A 14,076-nucleotide genomic window follows, 5' to 3' on the forward strand; every position below is an offset into this window, starting at 1 on the left:
CCTGAGGGGATATGAAGGGGGCACTCTCATTTCCTGGCTCTCAACCCTTGGTAATTACCTATGTGTGCCCAAAGGCCCTTGGTGTGTTTTACAGGAATAGAGAAAGAAAGAGCAATTTATGTACTGTACAAAGAGTAGAATAGACCTATTGTAACAGATGTGCAGCTCTACAACAGCTAAGAGGCACAAGCCATGAAATATTAGTTCTATTTACTTTTATTATTTCATAAAGATTATCCTCTTCTGCCTGTCTGCGCAAACCATACATGGGTTCAAGATCAATTTCCCCTAATGGATTTGATACATAATTTGCGCAAAAACACAATAAATATAATCCACATAGTTTCGGTGTTGTTTGCTGGAGCCCAGAGGTATTTCGTGGTGCACAAAGCACCTATAAAATTACATTTGAGACACTGATAAACATCTCTGTCAAAATACTACTCATAAAGATCAACAGAGCATGTTGTGAAAAGTGTCTTCCTTCTGTAAAACAAGTCCTATATGGAAGTATTCATAGTAAGATGATTTTAGAGGGCTTCGAGGACCACAACTTAAATGTCAGTGAGCTCCATTGTGTTGGGATAAGCTGCAGCCAATAGCTTCAAACTTAAGCAAATCACACTGAACTGAAGAGGATAAAAAGAGTCAGCAAAACTGGGTCTGTCCCAGCAGTGAAGTCATGAGAACAGACACAGAGCTGCAACTACAGTCTCTCCAGTCTCCCCAGGGGTAGACTCAAATCTGTCAGCACCCTTCATGAATGTAGCACTCAGGGGAAAGCAACAAGGAGAGGATACTTCTCCCCAAATACCCCTCCGCACACACACACACCTCACACCCTCATCACCCCTCAGTCCCTAGCCTACCTGGACTATGCCAGAATGCATGGATCATCTCCTGCTGGCTGGCATCGCTCTGTCCCAAGACACAGACATCACTATAGCCAGGACAACGTCTCCAGTGTCAGGCAGAATGAGGGCCTTTGTTAGCGCAGACTCAATGCAGGACCTTCACTCGCAGAGGTAGTTGGGTGGTTTTTGATATGGAGAACAGTATCCCTTTTCACGTGATGAAGAACTGAGTGTAAAAGTAGAAAGGAGGCAGGTAGAAAAACTTAGTACTTATTTAGAAAAAAGTACTGCTTTAAACCAAATGTGCTTTGTGGAGGTTCTGTTGTGAAAAATGAGTTGTTTTTACAGTAATTATGTTTTTAACCTCTCAATAAAAGATACCAATCCCAAACTTTGCACTGGACTTGCTCTCATGCATTCAATTCTAACCGACTGTCTGGTATGGCTGGGATTTTGGATGTTTTAACAACAAATATTCTTTTCTTTCCATTTCTAAGGTGTGACATAATAGACAAAAAAAAACCCTGATGAAAAGAATTGAACTGACACACAAAAAAGATGAAACCGTAGTGAAGCAGTGAATCACACAACTGAATGGTGTGGTTACATAAGCCAACAAAGCATTACACTGTATGCTGTGGAAAAGATAATCAGTCAAAATGAAAAAGAAACCATTTTATTTGAATTTTGAAATAACTCATCATTATTAATCTGACAGTAAGACTTGATATAAGACTTAGTGATTACTGTTCTTGAATTTCTTTTCAGATTTGTGGATTTCTGACTTTCTGACTCTGACAATAATGCAGACAACTACTACCTTGTGTAATTTACATAATGCCTTCTAGTGTGGATCTGTATGTGATCATAATGCTGCTTTATTGGCCAGTACTGGAATTTTGGTCAGTTTTGGAAAGACATGTCACAAAGTCATACATTAGTTATCTTCAAGGCAAAATTCACTGATCAAGATGCTTTGACCACCGTGACCGCAGGATGTCGCTGTTCCACGAAAATATGTCAAATCAAAGAGCCAATTAGTGGAACAAGAGCGCTATTGTCTCGTCTTATACTTTCACAGTGTATCACAGGATTGCTCCCTAAAAAGCACATCAGTGAGGAGGAGAAACCGGTGAGGTCTGTTACAAGCAGAGCTCGGAGGAAACGCTTTTTAGGCTATGTGCACTCGGTCTCTCTTACGCCCATAACAAGCTAATGTCCATCTTTCATCACTGATGAACATGGTTATAATGTCGGATTAACGGCACTTTTCCCACAGCTTATTACGAAACAAGATAACAGATAACAACAATTACTTTTTTTTACTTGTTTATCAGTTTACCAATTTCAAGACTACAAAATACACAGACATTTCCCTTTTTAGCCTACAAAAACCGAAATGTTTTCCGAATTGAATGAACGAATGATACACGGGCTTGGAGAAGTGTTTGGCTCACAATAAGTAATTTATAAGTATTTCTCAAGTTGGTAAATTTGGTGTCTTGTTTTCAGTCACTGGTTTTAATGCAGGGTTGCTTACCGTTTCCCCGACTGTGTCAGGCAGTAGTGAGCAGTCATTCTTAAAGTTGAGAAGTGCGACATCTTGTGACGTCGGTAAGTATGTGGCCGTTGAGCGTTGAGCAGGTCCCCGCTTTAACCAATCCGCGGAAAGAATACTGAGATGTCACCAGAGTGACCAATGAACGCTCATGTCTTTAACAGCAAAAATGGTGTCCATTGTATTATGAAGCGGAGGAGCTACAAACAAATATCTTTTAGGTTTTGAAAACCTGAAAAAGACAGGTAAGCATCACATTCAGTTGTAAGGTAGTGTGGCTCGGGTTTGCTCCATTTATTGTGATATTCCTGTGCTTTTGCACCCAGCAAGACAACTTTATCTTAATTAATTAGATAATGAATGGTATCTGCAGCTAACGGCTAACGTCAGCTAGGCAAATGATGTATTCATCATGCTTGCTGAAGTAAGCCAGACTGAGTGGTATCCTACGACGAAATAGCGTTGCTTTAATGGCTGTGTCTTGAAAATCGCTATTACTTTGACAACTGTGCGATCGTTGCTACCAGGATGAAAGTGGTCAATCTGAAGCAAGCCATTCTACAGGCATGGAAGGAACGCTGGAGTGACTACCAGTGGGCCATTAACATCAAGAAAAACTTTCCAAAGGGAGCGACGTGGGACTACCTTAACCTTGCAGGTTAGAGCAAAGATAGTAAAGATCCCCAGCCATCCTGCTAATTATTTCATTTTACACTAGTGATTTTATTGTTATTTCTGTTGTGGCATTAATTGCTGTTTGTGTGTTCCAGAGGCCCTGATGGAGCAGGCGATGATTGGCCCCTCTCCTAACCCACTTATTTTGTCTTACCTGAAATATGCTATAAGCTCCCAGGTGAGAGAAAAAGCGGTGCTGATGAAAAATGAGCAGTGTATTAATTTGCAAGTTGTGAATGTTATCATCTCTCTCCATAGATGGTGTCTTATTCCAGTGTGCTTACAGCCATCAGCAAGGTAATTAATGCTTGATGGAAATTATGGTGTCGTGCATTTTACTATAAAATCTAAGGAATTTTCATGATAATGTCTCTTTTTTTTGATAGTTTGATGATTTTTCCCGGGAGCTGTGTGTCAAATCACTGTTGGAGATAATGGACATGTTTTGCCATCGCCTCAGGTATGCAAAATTAAGCATGACAGTATTGTCCTTCTCCACCAGCAGTATATATTTTTCCACCCTAACAAGTCTCACACATAATGACATCGATGATAATCTTAGTTTTATATGCCTTGTGTGAATTAAGGATAAAGGATATTTGTCTGTGATTTAATGACTCTTAACAAACAGTTCAGGGTCTTTGAGCATCTTTTTTATGTTTTACTTTTTTTACTGCTTGCCTACACTTTTCACCTCTAAATAAAATGTGAATTTGGTTTTGGAAAATATTTGTTTCCTCTCATTTAAAATACGTCTGACTCGCTGCTTCTCATCTCTGACTCTAAAGCTGTCACGGGAAAGCAGAAGAATGCATTGGGCTGTGCCGGGCTCTGCTGGGAGTGGTAGTGTGGCTGCTGCAGGGCTGTGCCTGGTACTGTGAGAGGCTAAGAGAACTGGGTCCATCAACCAGCACAGAGGCCAGTCTGAGAGCTTGCCAGGAGAGGCTTCACACTCTGATGAACAGCACCAAGAACAGAGCCCTGGTCCACATCGCTCGGCTGGAGGAACAAGGTGTTTCAACGTTCTGTGTGCATGTGTTTACATAAGATTATGCATAATACAGAGGAGCGCAAACATTATTTTTTGCTTTTAATATGATGGTGGTTCTGCCCTTCCAAAGCTACATGAAAGCAACCTGTAAACCTAAATGACAATTGACAGTGACAGTGATGACAATTATCAGTGGTTGTCTGAAAAAAAAAAAAAAAATCGGTTTCAGTAAAATCTTATTGTGCATGATTGTAATGAGCCAAACATCTTATAGTGTTTCTGCTGCTATTCCTCCTCAGGCTCCTGGAGCAATGTGGAGCAGTCAATGCTGAAAGTGACAGATGGCCTCGGCAGTGTACCGAACCAGGCGCTGAGAACTAAGTTAGAGGAGAGCTTGTCACTGGTGAAAGGGTGAAGATTCCCACCTCATTCTTAAATGTTGAATACACAGAGCTGTTTAACTTTGGCATGACGCTGCTTAGCCTAGACATGGCAATGTACTGATTCAAAGATCATCACAATCAGTCTTCCTCGTGCTAACTCTTCGCTCTTTTCTCAGTATCCCCCTGATGCTGTCTGTGCAGTGTGACCCTCTGCTCCATGCCTCCTTCCCGTCAGTCCACGCCTTCATTATGCTGGAAGGGACCATGAATCTGACAGGAGAGACACAGCCACTGGTGGAGCAGCTGATGATGATCAAGAGAATGCAGGTGAGCATTTCATTGCAGAGAAATGTAATGTTAAATCTGCCTTAAACTACGATGCCTGGTGGCAGATAAAAATTCTGTATTAGTGTTGAATAAAGTTTCACATTTATTTTGTTGAACTTGCAAATGTTTCCCCGTCACAATGGCCAGACATAACTGATAAATTACACCGGGCGTGGCTGCAACGTGGTTGTTGGAGCTGATCACGGCCATTCCAGACAATGCCTGTGATTCTACCAGAGGCACCGCAGCAATGGTCAGACACATCCCAGAACCCACTCTCTGCTCTGAGGCCTCATCTGTTTTTGACAGAAGCTGCTTCAAGCTGCACAGAGCAGATTATGCCAGGGAGGAAGTCAGACACAGGAGCAGCATAGAGAACCCAGTCAGTTTTCACAATAAAACACCCTGTGCAGATTTCCAATCATTTATCAATAATAAACATAAAACAGACAAAAAAGACACTGAACTACATTGCCTACTTACCCATTGTAGAAACACAAACATCAAGGAAAAATGACCAAATCAACAAAGTGTGAGCAAGTCAACAAACTCGGGCAGGCAAAATGCTTTGCTGCTGAAACCCTCCCGGTGGAGTATGGAGCCGTGCAGAGGACGGAACAAAACCCAATAAAACGCAGCCATGACCGGTGGAATTGAACTGTAACAAACTGGAATTGCTGCTATGTGAATTTTTTTTTTTTTTTTTTTTTTTTTTTTTTTTTTAGCAGCAGCAGTCTTCTCAAATTGTTTGTCCTCCACAGCGGATCCCGGCTCCTCTTTTTGTCCTGGAGATCTGGAAGGCCTGCTTCACTGGCCTCATTGAGTCACCAGAGGGCACAGAGGAGCTCAAATGGACCGCCTTCACCTTCCTCAAAGTAAGATCCATTTCAGAGACGACGTTTCTTTATCTGTCCTTTTTTCTTGCCTCAAGTGTTTGTTGTCCTTTTCTTTTTAAATTAGTGTCAAAAGTTAGTGATGGTGTTGAGTGAATTTTGAACATGATTAGTTTATTTTCTCTTTTAAGTTTGAATTGTCAGTATTATTTCCACTTTACAGGCTTAAGTCGACTCTCATTGTGCCTATAGACTATCCATAGTCTGACTTCCCTTATATCCCACAGCAGGGCTTACATATCTTTTTCAATATTTCATTTTTAGGTTGTTTATCTGTGCTTATTTCTGTCACAGATTCGGGACAACAACTGATTGTCCCTCCTGGGGCTCAATAAAGGCATATTTCATTGTACCCGTTGATTTACTTTTGTCTGTTTTTGCGTGCAGAAATCAATTTAGTTTATCTTTTGAAATCAGGTTAAATGATTTACATTGGATTCTCTGTGAGCTACAGCCACCAGTGACCGAATGCATAAGCACTGTCACATCTATGCAACATGCAACTCAACCACACTTAAAGAATTTGTTTCTTCATGCTAGATCCCTCAAGTTCTGCTCCGACTAAAGAAGTATCCTCTGGGTGACAAAGGACAGGTAAAACAATCGACCCACTCATGTTTTTCTACCAAATGAACACATTTAATCATGAGCATTCACTGCTGTAAAGCAGCCATGATCTTGAAAAGCAACCAGCGTTTAATGTGATGGACCTTTGCTGTCATTTTTAAACATGGCAAACGTATTTTCCAGGACTTCATGGAGGACGTGAATGTTGCATTTCAGTACTTACTCAAGCTCACGCCGCTACTGGACAAAGCAGATCAAAGATGCAAGTAAGTGCTCTGAAATCTTTCTCCAACCATCTTCACGGCCTGAAAGCTCATTTCAGGACATTCTACATAAGAAATCCAGCCAAATGCTTGGTAAGCCAACACCGTGATGCTAATCGTTTCTCCTGTGCGTCTTCACACAGTTGTGACTGCCTGGGCATGCTCTTACAGGAGTGTAATAAGCTCGGCCTGCTGTCAGACTCGAACACAACCTGCCTCACTTCAAAACGGTACGGGCTCCTATCTCACATTGAACACATGATTTTCTGTCTTCTATATTTTCTGAACTCTTAAAATGATCACGGATGGAATTTTGTTCGCCGTATTCACACAGTACACCGTATCCCCCAACCCCCTCCGCCCCGTCTCTTGCCTCTCCTCTGCCCCGTCCTTCCCATCCCTCTCCTCCTGCAAATTTGATTCAGGACTGAGGACAGGGAGTTCGCCCCAAGGCTAAAGACAGCTGAAAATGCTAACATCCAGCCTAACCCAGGCCTCATCCTGAGAGCAGAGCCCACTGTCACCAATATTCTCAAGGTAGAGCACTATAGCCTGATCTAAGCTGGACAGGACATTCTCAGTGTATGACAGTGTTGATGTGCTAAGTAGAATACACTTTCTCATTCATTAGACAGTAGATGCAGACCACTCCAAGTCCCCTGAGGGACTTTTGGGGGTCCTGGGACACATGTTGTCTGGAAAGAGCCTTGATCTGCTCTTGGCGGCAGCAGCAGCCACTGGGAAACTCAAATCCTTTGCCCGGAAGTTCATTAAGTGAGTAAATGCGAAATACAATTGCAAGTTAAGACAAATGGTCCCCTCATTCACCAGGATCATGACTCATGGAATGACTTGCATGTTAGTTTACAAGCATGTTTTAAAGGGTGGCAGGCTGTTCATGTTGCTGTGTTTACCCAGTTGGAAAGTCCAGTCAGTCTAGGAAGTGAATTTTGAACAACATGTTTCATATCTTGTGATGTGCTTTTCTTTTTTTCTTCTAGGCTCAATGAGTTTCCCAAGCACATAAGCGGCGAAGGATGTGAGTTCAAATACAAGAGTGGCATGTTCCAATGTGGGAATTTCTGTCTGCACTGACATGGTATTTACTAGATGAGATATTAACGTTGAGGCTTTTTCCCTCCTGTTCCTCAGCCAAGTCTGCGTCAGTACGGGCCCTGCTCTTCGACATCTCCTTCCTCATGCTCTGCCACGTGGTGCAGACATATGGTTCTGAGGTTAGTTCACGGCAATTCAAGCTCGTCAGAGAAATGTATAATGGCGTTTAAGGGTTGAGTGTCCTGTGTGGATATTACAGCAAATCAGCCTGCTCTTTCAGCGTAAGGCCACAAGATGTCCAGAGAGTGCTGTGCAGTAGAGGCCCAGCATTCTCTGCAGCATTTCTGCTTGTAGGTCGATTCGATCTGTCTACATGGCTGCCCCTGTCTCCTTTCCAGGTGATCTTGTCAGACCCCAGCCCCTCAGGGGAGACACCCTTCTTTGAAACATGGCTGCAGACATGTATGCCTGAGGAGGGCAAGACTCTGAACCCAGACCACCCGTGCTTCAGACCAGAACCCGGCAAAGTGGAGAGCCTGGTCACCCTGCTGAACAACTCCTCCGAGATGAAATTAGTGTAAGTCTCAGACTAATCACCAATTAAAGAACTGTTTTGAAACTTTAAACGTTGCCAGCTGAGATTCTGGACAGAATCATCTACTACAGAAATGACTTGCAGATTCAATGTTTCATTTTTATTTTCGTTTCAGTTACTCTGATGTAAAGATAATTTCTTAGTAATGCCCAGCAATGCTTTAAAAATGGAAGTTCCTCTGACGCTTTTCTGTTGTGACAGTCAGGTGAAATGGCATGAAATCTGCCTCAGCACTCCAGCAGCCATCCTGGAAGTTCTGAACGCGTGGGAGAATGGTGTTCTTTCTGTGGAGGCGGTGCAGGTCTGTCCAACTTTAATGTTCTTACTTTTTATTTATCTTTCTTTTTAGTTGCTCATATGATACTCAGGCAACCTCCCTAACCATTGCATGTCAAGAATTCTCTCTTTCCTGCATTTCTCAAGTGAGCATGACGTGTTCTGTGGAAGCTGACGAATAGCAGTGTGTTAAGAACTTGCAACAGCAGTGACGTCCCAAATTCTAGAGATCTAGCCGACTTCTCATTTTCTTCTCCTTTTCCATTCAACTGTTGGCATTGCGCACTGTGAAAGAACGTAGTTTTAACCAGAATCCATCTTCCTTCCTCTTTTCGCGATGCTGTCATCCTTGTGTGAGTGTAGAAGATCACTGACAACATCAAGGGAAAGGTGTGCAGTATGGCAATCTGTGCTGTGGCCTGGCTGGTGGCCCACGTCAGGATGCTGGGGAGAGACGAGAGGGAGAAGCCCCAGACTATGATCCGGCAGCTTGTAACCCCGCTGTATGGGGAGAACACTCTGCAGTTTTACAATGAACGGTACACACGAGTGAAACACACACCGACTTGCACTCACAGCTGCCCATGATCAGTTCGGTTCATCTGTCCCATCTCTTCATGACGTCCTCTCTCTTCCACACTCTCACCAGCGTCATCATCATGAGTTCCATCATGGAGCACATGTGCGCTGATGTCTTCCAACAAACGGCCGCCACCCTGCGCCCCCCGGTGGAGGGCCAGGAGCCGATCCCCTACCGCAACCTGCTGCCAGCCAAAGACCCCATACACATGGCCCTCAGCAAGCAGTTCCAGGCGGTGCTGCGCAAAGGCTGGGTGGACAGCCGGGCGCTGCATCTCTTTGAGAGTCTACTCAACATGGGAGGGGTCTTCTGGTTCACCAACAATTTGGTGAAGGTAGGAGGACCAAGAAAAGGTGCCGATAGCTTGAAGATCAGTTATATTCTTGATTATTCGTAATTTCAAAAAAAAAAAAAAAGCTGAAAAATGCCCATCACAGTTTAATCCAGTCTCAGGTGACATCTTCAAATGTCTTGCTTTGTCCAGTTAACCATCAAAAACCCAGAGATATTCAGTTTATTATAATAAGGAAATAGTTAGCAAATAAGTGTCTGTTTATTGACAAATCAGTTAATCAACTATTCATTGTCGCTCCATTTACAACAAGCATTTATGGACTTTTCCATTTCTGACCAATTGTGAGTCAACACAGTGATTATGGTAGATTAGATTATGCTACATTTTTGGGACCATATTTAGATTTTTTGATTCCTCTGGTTTACACCCATACTACAGAGGTCACTGTGGGATTTACCATCTGTCATGTCATATGTGGGATGATCTGGAATTTATTTTTACTGTATTAGAAGCAGCCTGCTGCTCAGAGGATGAGGCTAGTTGTGGCTTCATCTTTTTTATATTTTGTCTGAGTGGAATCTGGTATATGTGGGCAAAACACCATGAACAGACAGACTCTTTACAGGGTTATTTAAAGGTACCCTGTGCAGTTCTGTTGTTAACAAACCTGGTTCAGGTCACATGCTCTGTTTTCCACCAAAAAACTTTAGTTCTTTGGACTTATAAAATGCATTGAATGCAAAATTTGTAAAGCCGATTTGTTTTTTGAATGTAGTTTAAATCCATATTTGCTAGCCAGCTAACAGTTTCCTTTCTCCATGCCTTTACGCTGGATTTTTTTGCACATCAACGCCACCAACATTCAATCAGAGGAATAGCATGAAGCCATCTGCGAGAATGTATCAGGTTGCTTGCATGATTGTGCACATATTTGTGCATCCAAAACAAGAACATTGCTCCATCACACCACTAGTGGTCAAAACTCGAAAAAGGTGCATGCAAAGAGATTTTAACTGTCAGTCAAGTTACTCATGTAATCGTAGCACGGGGTCTTTTTCCAGGAGCTGCTGAAGGAGACTCGACAGGAGTGGGCCAATCGGGTGGTGGAGTTACTCTACAGCATCTTCTGCCTGGACACTCAGCAGATCACCCTCACCCTGCTGGGCACCATCCTGCCCGACCTGCTCACGGACTCCGCCCACTGGCACAGCCTTGCTGACCCACCTGGAAGAGCGCTGGCCAAGTAAGAGAAGCCCGATACTCTGATGTTGAGCGTTTTAGACATTTTGGGATCTGGTATAAACTTAACTCTCCCGATGACTCCTCAGGCTGTGTGTGTGGTGTGCGCTCAGCTCTTACTCCTCTCACCACAAAGGCCCCTTCTCCGCCCGTCAGCGCAAAAGGCAGCGAGAGGATATTGAGGTAAAGTGTCATAAGGATTGTGTGTTGCGTGACTCATGAAAATGATATTGTCAGTGTGAGAAACTAACATGTGGAAGTGTGTGAGTAATGTGATCTCATTTCTTGTAATTGGTAGTGACAATAGCAATAACTATTGTTTGAAGGATTCCCAATACAATTGAGTCTAACATATGTATTAATGGCTGCAGGACTACAACAGCCTCTTTCCCTTGGATGACACTCAACCCTCTAAACTCATGCGTCTGCTCAGCTCCAACGAGGATGAGCCTGTAGCACTCTCCAGTCCAGGTCGGTCTGTTAACGTCTGCTTTTTAATACACGGTTGAATTATGAAGCCTGTGGCCTTTCTGTCATTCGTCTGTCAGTCTGATGGGGATTATGCAAATACCAGACGGGGTTCAAAAGCAAATGGACTTTCTAAGACCCTGTCACCAGCAAGTTGCTTCTTGCAAGTGCTTTAAACTGAATCAGAGAAGCATAAGCAAACTTGCTGTCGTAAACCAGATCCATCTCAACCTTAATTATGTGTCGAGCATCTTACCCGTAAACAGGTTCTGACTTGAACGCTGCAGTTTAGTGCAAGGTTTTTGCTTCCAACAATTCAGTGCTATACAACAGGAAGGAGACTGATTTTGAGGACAGTTGAGGTGATCTGTTGCGGATCCAAATTGCTCTTTTAACCCTGCTTTCAACCTGACTGACGTGGTGAGCATTCAGACTAACCACTTCGGAAATTTTCACTTTTGGCTACAGCTACATCAAAAAAATCCCCGGAAAGGCCACCAAAGATCAGCTTGTTGCATGACCAAGTTATTTTGCGTGGTGTCGTTAGACTGAAACTAAGAAGGTTTTTTCTTTTTAACCCAAAGTCAAGTGAACGTCACTTATTCCACTGAAAAGACGAGTCATTCAGAAACTGAGCATCCCGTTCACGAAATGTCACTGACAGTTAAATCTGCGTGTCTGTTTTAATCTATTTATACCTGTAGCTATAAATAACTGACGTGGCTGCAATACAGTCAGTTTAAAATCATTTTGAAGGAAATTGCCCTTACTTTTGGTGTACTGGGAAATAGACTTTGGATTTAAATATATGGATAATAAAATCAGCCATTCAGCTTTTAGAAGAAATTGAAATGTGTCTTCCAAGTTATTTTAGGAGCAGAAGATTATGTAAGACCGCAGTGGAAGGAAGCCCTTTCGGCTTGCGCAAACCTTCAGTCAAGATCGCATTTTGTCAGCCACTGACCGATAACTTCCCTGTTCAGATTCTGTTTGTCTGTGTTTTTTTTTTTTTTTCTCCAGTGGCAAAAAATCAAATCAAAACAAAGCAAAAGCTCCGTTTCTCACATCACGTGTTTTCTGACAGGGGACCGATCGATGAGCAGTTCCCTCTCGGCCTCACAGCTCCACACTGTCAACATGAGGGACCCTCTCAACAGAGTCCTGGGTGAGAGTCTTTCTGCCTGCATGCTGCACAGAGAAACCAACCAACATCTGTTTAATCTGTATGCCTCCATTACAACCTCCTTTATGAACAAGAGCTGAGTGACTAATGATAGAGCCCGCTGTTGGTGGGCCAACACGGTACTAAGACACTTTATTTCGGTCTTTCCCTCGAATTGTTGCCCAACATGGAAATGGTGTATAATTGCATTTAATCTCCATAAACAGATACAGAATGTGAGCCAGTAGACAAGATTTTGGTATCGGCAGTGTTCTGGTTTCTGTTTGTGCTCCAAGTAGTACTGACCAATCACATTGGAGAGGGTTTTGGTTGCGTACAGGTACCAGCCTGTGTGCAGCACAAAAAAGCAAGTTGCTAATCAGACTGTAAACAATGAACAGCACACAGACGGGGAAGTCGTGGTCTGGGTATTCTTTAGCCAGATATCCGCTGGCTACCCCAGAAACCCTGAAACACTGTTAACCCCCAGAGGCTAAATCGTAACTAGACAATAGCTGGTTCTGAGATTAAATTCACATTTTTAACCACCTTTTTAATGTGCTGAAGTCACTGTTTACTGGCAGTTTTGTTTGCCAGTTCTGCTCTGACAAAACAAGTGTTGGATAACATTTGATTAAAATAAGTATTTCTTTGAAGAGGTTAAGATTGTCATTATAATCCCCCACAATAACTGCCGATTACCTCAGGAGAAATTCCATAAACATATGAACGTGGGAATACTTCAACCATGACAATTCAGACCGCCTGTTCTCATCTCCTCAGCCAACCTGTTCCTCCTCATTTCCTCCATCGTGGGCTCCAAGATGGCGGGACCTCACACCCAGTTTGTGCAGAGTTTCATCGAGGAGTGTGTTGAGTGCCTGGAGCAGGGAAGTCGTGGAAGCATCCTGCAGTTCATGCCCTTCACCATGGTGAGTTATGAGCTGGGAGGGGAGGCCAGACAGGTGGAGATAAGGAGGGAGATGAGTAGCTGTTGCATCAGACGTTATTGGGAAGGGTTTGGAATTTCTTCTTAAATGTAGAGTTTAAGGAGTGACTGCTTTGTTGAAGAGTGATAAGACAATCAAGGGTCAAGGGGGTTTGTAGTTAAGTCACTGTGGTGGTGCTTTGCCCGTACAAAAGGACCGACATGCCCTAAAAACCAGAGCAAAGGTCAAAACTTTCCCTCCAAATAATCATGCCCAGACTTCTCTGTGCCTTGAGCAACACCATGCCTGTTCAACTGTTCCCTAGGATGCACTAAAGCTGTAAAATGATGGTCGTTTTGTCTTTTTGTGCCTGCAGGTTTCTGAGCTTGTGAAGCTGCCTGCTCTGGCAAAACCTCGAGTTGTCCTGGCCATCACTGACCTGACTCTGCCGCTGGGGAGGAGAGTGGCTGCCAAAGCTATCTCTGCCCTGTAAGCTTTGGGTTCAAATGTAACCTTGGTACCAGACCGACCCCCTGCTGGCCCAGTGTCTCAGTGGGTGAAGTACAGCTAAAGAAGCACAGCTTAATGTTTGATCATCTGTTGAGAGCAGCTCTGAACCTGCCTGAATTGCCAATTTAAAGGATTGTCTTTGCTGGGAAATAAACAACCATGTCTCTGTTAACACTGCTTTTCTATTGTTTTTCACTCAAAGAAATGTGTAAATAAGTTTTAAAATAAAAACCCCCATAATGAAGATCTTCTGTTTCCACTGTGTGTGTTTCCTGTATTATATGATTCAGATCATGTAACGGTTACATTTGACCACATTTTAGAAGTTACAGTAACATGAGATCAGAAAGCTGTGACCTCAAACCATGAGTCAGTTGAATGGTCACATGCTGGCGAGGTTGCCACATGACCCTACGTACAATGGAAGGCGGGCCATCCTATGAGTGACACAAGCT

General features: G+C 43.1%; 1 protein-coding gene across 2 annotated transcripts; it reads left to right on the forward strand.

Moving 5' to 3' along the window:
* Positions 1-2,540: 2,540 nt before the first annotated feature.
* Positions 2,541-13,867, forward strand: med24 (mediator complex subunit 24). 2 transcript variants are annotated; one of them, XM_076760555.1, is made up of 26 exons: positions 2,541-2,657; positions 2,940-3,070; positions 3,183-3,265; positions 3,346-3,384; positions 3,474-3,547; positions 3,876-4,099; positions 4,378-4,489; positions 4,638-4,788; positions 5,550-5,663; positions 6,222-6,275; positions 6,432-6,514; positions 6,655-6,741; positions 6,949-7,048; positions 7,143-7,285; positions 7,513-7,550; positions 7,664-7,746; positions 7,966-8,144; positions 8,364-8,463; positions 8,802-8,977; positions 9,088-9,352; positions 10,375-10,556; positions 10,642-10,735; positions 10,924-11,023; positions 12,105-12,185; positions 12,966-13,114; positions 13,488-13,867. In XM_076760555.1, exons 2-26 carry the CDS (start codon positions 2,941-2,943, stop codon positions 13,602-13,604), a joined length of 2,958 nt encoding a protein of 985 aa, XP_076616670.1. In that variant the 5' UTR covers positions 2,541-2,657; position 2,940; the 3' UTR covers positions 13,605-13,867. The 2 variants fall into 2 exon arrangements, with proteins under 2 accessions (XP_076616670.1, XP_076616669.1); XM_076760554.1 differs by having other exon boundaries at positions 2,564-2,657; positions 6,937-7,048.
* Positions 13,868-14,076: the final 209 nt, after the last annotated feature.

The sequence above is a fragment of the Chaetodon auriga genome, chromosome 20 (assembly GCF_051107435.1).
Source record: "Chaetodon auriga isolate fChaAug3 chromosome 20, fChaAug3.hap1, whole genome shotgun sequence".
NCBI classification, from domain to species: domain Eukaryota; kingdom Metazoa; phylum Chordata; class Actinopteri; order Chaetodontiformes; family Chaetodontidae; genus Chaetodon; species Chaetodon auriga.

What these genes read in the sequence shown, in the direction of transcription:
- med24 (XM_076760554.1), top strand. Translation starts at nt 2,941, where the DNA reads ATGAAAGTGGTCAATCTGAAGCAAGCCATTCTACAGGCATGGAAGGAA. An exon ending in AAAGCAGATCAAAGATGCAA is followed by an intron (nt 6,515 to 6,654) that starts GTAAGTGCTCTG and finishes GTCTTCACACAG; the next exon opens with TTGTGACTGCCTGGGCATGC. An exon ending in TCACCAACAATTTGGTGAAG is followed by an intron (nt 9,353 to 10,374) that starts GTAGGAGGACCA and finishes GTCTTTTTCCAG; the next exon opens with GAGCTGCTGAAGGAGACTCG.